Source organism: Melanaphis sacchari, unplaced genomic scaffold (genome assembly GCF_002803265.2).
Source record: "Melanaphis sacchari strain LSU unplaced genomic scaffold, SCAv2.0 Contig55_pilon_pilon, whole genome shotgun sequence".
Taxonomy (NCBI): Eukaryota; Metazoa; Arthropoda; class Insecta; order Hemiptera; family Aphididae; genus Melanaphis; species Melanaphis sacchari.
This window is the reverse complement of record NW_020271389.1, coordinates 1,118,387-1,129,788: the sequence shown is the minus strand read 5'-3', so window position 1 is coordinate 1,129,788 and position 11,402 is coordinate 1,118,387. Positions and strand designations below refer to the sequence as shown.

Here is an 11,402-nt window from a genome sequence, read left to right as displayed (position 1 = left end):
AATATTAATTTTGTATATTCCTGTATACTACGTAAACAATAATAATTATTCATTACCTATACTTACTTAGTGTATTATTATTTCTATTTTATTTTGTTTAACGGGGTAACGTTGTACTTATTTGTTTTTCGGTCATGCCATTCCTGTGTAAATAATTTAATTCAATATTCCGTAAAACCATAACCATAAGCCACACTTACACGTCTAAAATAATTTAGCGACTACGAATTATATGTTAATAATATAATACGTTCGTTGTACATACATTTCGTAGGCTAGCATAAACGACTTATACTATCGATCGTTTGTTGAAACAAAATTAAACAATAATTACCTCTAAGAATATTACACCCATAAATACTCATCGACCGTAGTTGAAAACATAATGAAAAAACATTATTATCCATTATCCAAAACATTCGCGAGTCAACTGATATTATGCAGACCACGCGTGACTATAATACTAAATATAATAAAATTAAGAACGAAACTATTTATCAACTTGTCTATATAGGATCGTTTTAAAACAAAACGCTTTTTTTTTTCTTTTTCGGTTGCAGGAATATTGTATGGTATTATTAAACTACACCGATTCGAGTAACTGTAATATTTAAATTTTGGTCGCGCAATAACGCCTTTACGACTTGTTTGTCTGCCATCTTAACATTTCATACTATACATTCCGGACGGTGTTTTACCATGCAATTTAGAATATTTATATCTTTCGAACAGCAATATGAATTAATAATATTATTCGTAATAGTTATTGTTCCAAATACAGTGGTGTATATACAATACCGACTTTATTTTTAATTTCATGATGTCTTGTGTAAAATGTATTGTTCGTTTTTGTTGCATATCACGAAGGTATCGGAAACTTTTGAACGTGTTATTTGTTATTTTTACTTTATAAGACATGAAATATATATATTATTATTGTAATAACATTAACCATTAATATTACATTTAAAAAATATTAACTATTTATTTATATTGTTATTATATAGCTTTGATTGTTACAGTTAAGATTGAAAGGACAATGCATGGCCGTACGTCTGTCTTATCATATCTAAATATTTAGATACACCGAGATAAAAGACAAGTACCCATGTATTTATTCGGGATAAAAAATTATCGCATATATATTAGTTGAAATGTATCCATTATCCAATACCTACCGGTTGTTATTATGGCGTAGTGAATTTTAGATAATTAACTTCTTAGAAATTTGTCCCAAATGCGGGAGATAACTCGACATTCCGCGTTTAAGTCGTCAATATCGACATATTTCATGTTAAAATATTTAAACTATTAATATTATTATTATTATACGTACAAGCATAAAAATATTATTGTGATAAAACATTTTAGATGTTCCGTTATTAGAGTTTATTATTTGATTGCGTTATTGTTTTGTTATTCTTAACGGGGTTAAGTTTAATCGATTGCTGAAAAAATAATTTTGGGTTTTCGATTAAGACAATGAAAAATTATATTCAAATCTTTCCAATATTAATCTATTCCAACATGTTGTTTCGTTTGCGGCATACGAACACCTAAGTATTTTATTTATGTTGTGTTTGAATGTTTTTGTTTTTTAATAGTGTTTAAAAATGTTTGGATATTCGTTATTATTTACTTAACTATTATTAAACCTATTTAAATTATTATTATTATTATCATCATCATCGTAAGAATCACTTGATTTCTATCACATGTAAGAAACATTTTATTGTAAAGTATATTTTTTATTTAGTTCAGTATGTTTGTTATAATAATAAGTACACATAACGATATATTCATTATAAGTGTTTATAATATTATACTATGTATAAACGAGTATACAATATATTCAGTATTCAGTGTATAACTATATAAAACATATTTAAGACTAAATAAAAAAATAATTCTAAATCTATTTGTTGTTTTGTGTTTTTTTGATGCGAACATTGTTAATGTAAAGTAGGTATTTAATACCTACCAATTATTTAATACTTAATACGAGTATGAATTATATGAATAAATATGTATACAAATTATACTGAGCTGCAAACATTGCAAAATTGTTTAAGCGCATGTCGATAATTGTTTAGACCATAAGTTATTTGTATACTTATAGAATTACATACATACCTTGCCGCATGGAAAGATATTATAAATGATAGAAGTATAAATTGTCTCGTAAGTTATGACAATAATTAATGAAGGTTGAAATTATTTTTATTTTTTTTTCACATCGATTTATTATAGAAACAGTGAAAAATTCAATTAATGTATATTTAATAATTTTTATGATTTTTAAATTATGGGCATCAATTAGCTTATCCAGTGCTTGATTTGGGAGAAGTTTTCTTTCTTTTTAACTTTTTTTTAGCGTACCCCTTCTATTTATTTTAAATGGAACGCTGGGAACGCTACATTTACTATAGTAAATTTGTAAATCATCAGTTTTTCCGATGAAAAATAAATTGTTTTCCTAGTAGTGATAAGAAATTGTATTATGCCCACAGAAATCTAAACATATATCTATGATTTTGCCATAGATAATAGATATTATATTCTATGGATTATATCTTTAAATAAATCATAATATTAATTATAATGTCATTGGATGATAATATAACTCGACTAATTCCAATAATTACCAAAGTATAATTCGTCTTATCAGTATAAACCGTTAATTATACCACCGGTTCAGAAGCTTGTGAAAACCACAGATATATACTAATACTAGATAGCCGTCTTCTTGTTATCAGTGAAACACGCCGCCATATGCAAAGAATACTCTCGGTAAACAAACGTTATCACAAAAAAACAACAAAATAATATTATGATATTCTGTTCAGTCGTTCAGTATTCTAGTTGAATAATAAATTACTTATTGTTGGTAAATAGTAGTGCCTACTTACTTATATTTGTATTACCTACTGTTTAATAATTGTTATTTTTGTTAATAATATAAGTAATTATAATAAGGTAGTACCTGTAATTTATATCCTAGTATTTTTGACAATGTTTCCTTATTTCATATTTCATAATTCATAAAACATTACAATTTAGTTATATCCCAAATTTACGTAGATTAGTATAAATACATACTGTATAGGTTAATTAACAGTTTTGTCTAATACTATAAAACAGAGAACTGAAAAAGTGAGAATTAATAAAATATAGGTAAGTACTAAGTAATACAATGATATAAATAAATGTCTATAATATAATAATATGTATTATACTGATAAAAGTCTAATATTGATAACGTTTGTTTACCGAGTTGTATTCTTTGCATATGGCGTCGGTTTCAATTATTTTGCGGCGGTGTATACAAAGACGGCTATCTAGTATTAGTATATATCTGTGGTGAAAACAACGATGACTTCTGGCCAGTGAAAAGTGATAACAAAAAATAATTATTAAAGGTAATGTAAGTAATTTAACAGAGAATTTTCAACTTTTTGTGGAACGCTCATTCATCTAACATTCGCTGAATCTCCTTTCTAGTTTTTTTTTTTTTAAATCAAGCACTGAGCTTATCCTTATATATTTTAAACATCGATTAATCATAGATTTCTTTTCTCAAACACTGGACTGCCGGCAGTACAACAACTGATTAATGGATGTTACATATTACGGATTAAACAATTTGATAATTATAAGAAGGTAAGTACATATTATAAATAGACTAAACTAGAATGCATTTCAGTGCATCGCCCTTTGAATATAAGTTTGAATTTTCGCATTCATAATCATAAGCGTTCTAAAAAATAAAATATATTAACCAATATTTTAGCTCTATTTCGAATTATTTATACTCCATAGTAATATAAATATTGAGGAAATCCTTAAGTATTTTTTTGGAAATTGTTTGTTATTGTTTATAACGTAGTCATACGATAATAACATGTTTTGCAAATAATTTATGTTTAATTAAATTTCTAGCATAATAATATAAAAATTAAAAATAAAACTAAAAGTTTTGAAGTTTTATTTTCTCGAATACTGTTCAGAAAAAAAATAAAATATATCCATTGTCCACTTATTTCTTTAATTATCATCTATCTTAAATAAGATTTTTTTAAAACATATTAAAATATTAAATTATTTAACATCTTTATAATAGTTAATAAAGTTGACGGTTTATTATCATTTATACTTATATATATATATATAATTATATTTTAATTATAATACTAATTTATTCTTTTTTTATTAGTATTTGTTGCTATAAATTTTTATGTTTTAATTTTTGAATTGAAAAACTATGCAATATAGTTTAACAACATATAATATTTTATTACATAATATAATATTAATACTCATGTCATAAAATATACGCAAGTAATCAATAACAAATAAATAAAAATATTACAAACATAAATATAAAGTTTCAAACTATTTTAGTATATATTTCATTATTTCATAATTCATCAAGTATAATATAAATTATGATAATACAATTAGGTATACATATCACATGATTTACATTTAAATCTGCAACGAAAAAATGATTTAGAAGCAAACACTAAAAGTTGATTATCAAAGCTAAATATTCTTTTCATTTTTTTTAAACTTTAATATTTAATTTAATTATTTTATAATGTTATTTAATCGAAAATATTTAATGACGATATTCTTATTTCGCAATCATAAAAATATGACAGGATTTTCATTTAATTCATTATATCTTTTTTTTTATTTCTTGCTTTTGCGTTCATTCTTTGAGATCAGTTTTGACAACGGTTTACTTCGTTTCTCAGTTGAATCCTTTTTTAATTCATCTGGCAATTCATTCTTGCGTTTCAGATGTTGATTAGAGTAATAATTATGTTGTGTAATTTTTATCATTTCATCTGATTTATTATTTCGAAAGTCTTTACTTGTTTTTTTTCTCAGATATTGTTTTAATTCATTATCTCTTTTTTTTATTTTAGTATTCGGTTTTTGTTTTACTTGCCTACTTAAGAAGTTATCATATTTGATGGTAATGGCCTCATCGGTTGATTCTTCATTTATAGCGTCACGTGTATTCTCATCTGATTTATTATTTAAACTGTCTTTAAATTTTTTACCTTTCTTTTCCTTTTTAGTTTCAAACTTTTTCCTAGATTTCTTACTCTGGGATTCGTACAAATTATTATTATATTTATTATTTGAACTTGTATCCACTTTATTATTCAATTTCTGTTTTTTATGGTTATTTTTTAAATTGTTATCATGTCTGTTAGTTTCATCGGTATTTTCATTTTCAATTGAATCATTTAATTCCTCGTCTGATTCATCACTCGATTCTTCTTTCATTTTATTACTTACTTTACTATTAGATTTTTGATTCTGGTTTTTATTTTTTAAATTATTTGTATATATATCAAATTCATCACTATGTTCGTCGGCTATTAAATCATTTGACTCATCGTCTGATTCACCTCCACTTGATTCTTCTTTTAATTTATTACTTGAACTTTTACCCACATTATTACTTGGTTTTTGTTTTTTATGCTTATTATTAAAATTACTACGATAGTTATCTAATTTAAAATTAGGCGCTTTTTTTAATTTATTGCCTATTTTTTTTCTAACATGGCCGCTAGTTTTTTGTGTTACATTATATTTAATATCATCTAAGTCTTCGTCTAATTCTTCCGATTTGCTATTAGGTTCTATTTTTAATTTTTCATTAGGTGTTTTTTTTTGTTTATGATTATTAAGACCATTAGAAAACTTGTCTGATTGGTTGGATTGAGCTTCTTTTAATTTATTACTTAGTTTTTTATTTGTTATTTTACTACTAGAACTATATTCTTGATATTTTTTTTTAAAATTATTTTGAGATTTATCGACAATATTATATTTATGTTTATTGGAACTGCATGAATCATTTAATGTAATAGATTCACCAGTAGATTTATTAATAGTTTTATCGTCCTTGTTAATAACCATTTTCTCTACTAATTTATGCTTTACATGTTTAACTAATTCTTCATTACGGTGTTGATTCTTGAGCAATTTTGTATTTATGTCGCTATTTTTATTTTTTTTTAAATCGAATTCATGATCAATATTTTTACTTGATTCCAATTGTGGTGTATGATGTGATTTTTCATAAGTTACTTTTCTAGATTTTCGTATGTGACTGTGGTGATTTTTTTCTTTTTCATGTTTTTTAGAATATTTTTTTTTACGCTTTCGGCCATCGACATCCATTACCCAATAAAACGGAATTTCTACACTATTTAGATTGTTATTATAATTTATGTCATTATACTTATAAATATCCTCAGGATCTATTTTATTTGCTAAATTTAAATTATATGTGTCCATAGTCTCTTTCTTTTCCATTTCTTCTTTAGTTTTAGGTATACCATTATAATAAATGAATGGTAAATTACTTCTTGTTGATAATCTATAATCAAAATCTAGGTATGACAAAAAACGGAAAATACAAAAATTAGTAATTCTATAATTATTTAAATGCAAATTTTGTATAATTTAACATAATTGAGTTCATTTGCTAAATAATTAAATTAAATTTGTCAAAGACTTTTATAATATCATTTATTAAAGTATGGATAAAATTAATTATTAATCATATTTTGTTGTATCTGGACATTTTTGAAATAGGATGACGATGATATGTTATTATGCTTAAACTAATCGACAATGCTTCCTAGTAAAATATTGTAAATTAAATACGTAGGTAAATATTAAAAAGTTTGGATAAAATAATTTTAAAACATGTAATTTTTTTTACTTTTCATCAAGCTTTTCACTAACAATAATTTTTTTAATAATCATTATAATTTATTCATTAAATATTATGTATTGTCTATAATTAAACGCATTTAAGATTTTTGTATGACAATTTAGAACGTTATATTACATTATATTAATTTTTTTCAAATTTTAAATATTAATTGTTTTTTAATTCATTAAAAACCAAATGAACTAATAATAACTTACAATTTAAAGAGACATTTTATATACGAAATTTTTCTCAGTGTTTTATTTTTAATTATATTTTAATGAACGAAATTAACATTATGTAATTGTATTAAAATTTAATTTATAACCAATAGTTCGGTTATTATTGGTTCATGATTTTATTTAAACAAATTTAATAATTTATTTTAAAAACCTGATCCAATAATTATAATAATTATATTATAGCTCAGTGGTGTCATTTAAGACGATCCGGGTGTACAGTTGCACCCCTTTTAAAATAGTGTTAATTGGTATGTGCCCTGCTGAGATAATGCTCAAAATTCAATTTTCTTAAATTATACTTTTATTTTTATTTTAACATTTATCAATATTAATATAGGTACTATTAATTACGATTACAAATATAAATTACATTGGTTATAAATAAATATCATGGTATCAATAAATGAAGTAGACAAGATAACATGGTATTTATTATTGTTTAAAAAAAATATTTGTATCATTGTTTTTATCATATTTTACACCGCATATGGTAATAACTACGATTTAAAGAGTATCTATCTATAATAATGACTGATATTTATTAACGATAGTCGATAATAAACTATAATAATATTATAAAATCCACACAACAGTTTACATTGTTAGATTACAAAAATAAGTAAATACTTAGTTAAATTATAAGTATAAATAAACGAAAATTTATAAATAATGTAGGTATTAAGTACTTTTTTTTATTTACTGCTGCTGTTTTTCTTCTATCTTTTTTGTATTAGTTATTAGTTTTCACTATTAAAATAATTAATGATGCATTACATTTTAATTTTTAAATTGATTTTTGCTATTTATATTGATGCAATGATTTGGTTCACAATGTATGAAAATAATTGAAAACAGGATAATGTACAAATAGTACGTATATCTATTTTTATATGGTCCTGTGAAATTTCAAAATGGCCTGCTTGAAACCTCACACACACGAAAAAAACTTAAAATGTCGCCCTTATAGATATTATGCCGTAGAAAATTAGTTTGCTTACGTTTTGAAGTAACAGAAGATCTATATAGTATTGTTTGCGATATTATAATCCATAAAATAAACTTATGAGTTGTAAAGAATACAATGCAATTCTGGCAGAAATTCATTTTTATTTAATATTTGGTTTATTTCTTAAAACTGAATGAATAACACAACTATAAAACATTAGTGTTAACTAATAAATAACACATAATTTTGCTCAACAGCAATGTAATTTTTATAACATATGTTTGAATAATTAGTTAAAATATATTCATAACATGCAATACAATCAGGACCGATGCATGGTTAAATAACATCCCAGACCAAAATACCAACTGGCGCCTTTTTCACACAACAACCAATAATACCATAATACTCAGAAAAAATGTTGTTCATGGACAGTTATTTGGACAGTCTTATTAAAAAAAAATAAAAAAAAATAGCATATTATGAAGAAATATAAAAGGTAATAGGTATTATAGGCATATATAAATACAAAATACCTATAAATACTAATTTTACAAATAAATAATGCAGAAATGGTTGTAAATAATGTAAATTAATAATAAATGGAAATAAAACATGACATAAATAAAATATTAATTTAAATTTGTTATCAATCACACTTTCCTCAATTTTCTCTTGGTAAAACTCTATATAACTATAGAAAAATCAATTTTTGTAGCTATTTGGTTTTCTATAGATAAAATCGATAATGAGACCAAAGGTTTATTAGCCATAGTAGATCGCAAGTATGTTTTTATGAGTTTTAATTGGAGAAACTTCGCTCATCACTAGCTACTCTGTCACTGATAACGTCAATAATAATCTTAAAGCAATCCAAAGGTTTGGAAATATGTTTTGGAGTTCAACGTCAAAAATGTATTGGAAAATATTAAGAGGTGAACATATGTATAAACAAGAAATTAACAATTACTTAACGTTTAGAATCTCTGTGTAAAATTCAATATCATCAATATTAGATTTAAATTCATATTTAAGGTGATTATATAGATCCATACAATGTTTTAATAACTAGTTTTCATTTTCAAGTGCAATTTATATCGTACAAAAAATGTCATAAATCAACATGGATCTTTAAAAGTTTAAAACGATCTATCAATGATGTAGTAACAACGTCCATTAATGTGTATAAAATGCATGTTTAAGTTTTTCTACAACTGCAGTTCTATGATGAGCATCATCTTAACGTACATGAAGAAAGTTTTTTTTAATACACTTCGGAATATTCTTATTTCAGAATCTATCCTTAATTTATCTGCTATTGTTTTTACTTTAATCAAAATCTAATCGAATTGATTTCTATAGTTCTTAATAAACTATTAAACACTTTTTATCATATTAGACCCATTTAATGATTCCATTGCTTTTGCTTGCATACTTTAAACTTTTACTGACTAGATTTAATTGAAAAAGAACATGGTACCAAATAGCCAATGATATTAGGAACTTAAAATTTGCGAAACACCTTAATGGCGCTTTCTAGCATCTATGTTTTCAACTTCAGATAGTTTAATAAGCGCATTGTATTGCTCGGTTTGAAAGCGAACAACTTTTACACTGTTGACTTTACTTTCCCAACTGAAATTCACCTAGAGGTTTTATGCCGTACTTCTATTTTTATTATTTATTATGTTCTTATTGATTAGATTAATGTGACGTCAGATGAACTTATTGTTGACACGTATAGACACTTAGGTATAGGAACATTACTTTAGGTTTTTTTTTTCGGGTGTAATAGGTTTCAAGCAGGCCATTTTTAAATTTCTCCAGGCTATATTAAAATAGATATACATTATCCTGCTTTCAATTATTTCCATACATCGCATGGATCGAGTCACATTGCATCAATATAAACAGTAAAAATCAAGTTAAAAACTAAAATATAATAAATAATTAACAATCAATATATTTGACAATATACCAATATTGATAAATGTCAATAAAATATTAAAATACAATTTAAGAGCATTATCTCAACAAGGCGCATCATAAATGCAATTATACAATGAAAAAAATTGTTCATTCAAAATAATTAAAAATAAATTTTAATAGTATTTAAAAAAATGAAATGTTATTAAAAGTGCATTAAACCGTATTTTTTAGGGCATTTTTCTTGTTTTTTAGAGCATTTAAATGCATTCCCTAGTTATTATTTATTAGTTTTTATCATGTTCCACCATTTCGTAATAAATCAGTTTCGAAATGACTAATGCACAAACATTTTAGTTTTTTATAGTATCTATTATTTTATTTCCAAAATATTATTTTAGTTTATTTCTATTTATATTCAAAAACATTTAGATACTTATTTATTTTTTTTATTACCTTTCCGAATATTTTATACACGTGCTCCCATGTATTTTATCTATTCAATTTCATTATTTCCTTTAACAGTTCACATACCGATGTATTTGATATTTTTCAATATCCAAAGAATAAAAAAATTTTCAACTAGCAAGTCATAAATTTAAATTTATTCACCTGATATATTTTAATATCCAATGTTTTGTTTGATTTAATAATGTTCAACATTGTAAACCGTTATAGGTACCTTGTACGATCGAATTTCTGTCAGTGATTATTGCCGGGAAGTTATCCAGACAGCTAAAAAACATTACTTTAAGATTAAATAATTACTTATTATACAATCTATAGAATGTGTAAAATATTAAATGTGAAATTTTTAATGTCTATAAAATAAACCCAGTAATTTTATTTGGCCGGGCAAAAATGTTTATTTGATAATGAATTTACAATGTTATGTGCATATTGTGTTTTACCAACATTAAATGGATTTTAAAAATCAACTTGAATAGATATTATACAATTTATTTTAAATATTTAAAAAATATGATTACAGTATGAATTTTTCTAATATCCATTAAATAAACTTATAATAGTATTAAATTCATAATTATATAACATTAAACAATATTAAAGATATCCAGTTGAATAAATATTGCTTATATATTATGTTAATTATATTAATGAAAAATACTTTAAAGTAGCAATTCTTATACTCTGATCCATTATTGGATTCTTGGTGGTCTGTAAAAAGTCGGGAATTTTGAGTAGGCTCTATCGGAATTTCAGGTCTAGACATAAAAAATGAAATATTTTGTAGATTAAAGTTATTTAGAAGGAATTTATTGTAAAGGGGGATTTGGTATTCATATATATATATTTTTTATCAGTAATCTATGTTCTATAAAAGTTTAAAACTATAGTTAAAACATCATTGTCATTAATGTTGCTTTAGTATTTAAATTTATTCATACAACATACCTGTACAATATGTATAGTTATAATTTAAATTAATGTTAAGAATCGTTTCAATACTATTTTGCTGAAACCATGACAGGTTTGTTGTAATACACTATTGCATATTAATTAACTTGAAAAACCTTGTACTCTTTTA

General features: G+C 24.0%; 1 protein-coding gene across 2 annotated transcripts; it reads right to left on the bottom strand.

Annotated features, from left to right (window-relative positions):
- Positions 1-4,631: 4,631 nt before the first annotated feature.
- LOC112599841 (putative uncharacterized protein DDB_G0282133) lies at positions 4,632-10,539 on the bottom strand. 2 transcript variants are annotated; one of them, XM_025346914.1, is made up of 2 exons: positions 10,466-10,539; positions 4,632-6,413 (listed from the first exon to the last, which is right to left on the bottom strand). In XM_025346914.1, exon 2 carries the CDS (start codon positions 6,334-6,336, stop codon positions 4,693-4,695), a length of 1,644 nt encoding a protein of 547 aa, XP_025202699.1. In that variant the 5' UTR covers positions 6,337-6,413; positions 10,466-10,539; the 3' UTR covers positions 4,632-4,692. The 2 variants fall into 2 exon arrangements, with proteins under 2 accessions (XP_025202699.1, XP_025202698.1); XM_025346913.1 differs by lacking the exon at positions 10,466-10,539 and adding an exon at positions 7,980-8,096.
- Between the last annotated feature and the right edge of the window lie 863 nt (positions 10,540-11,402).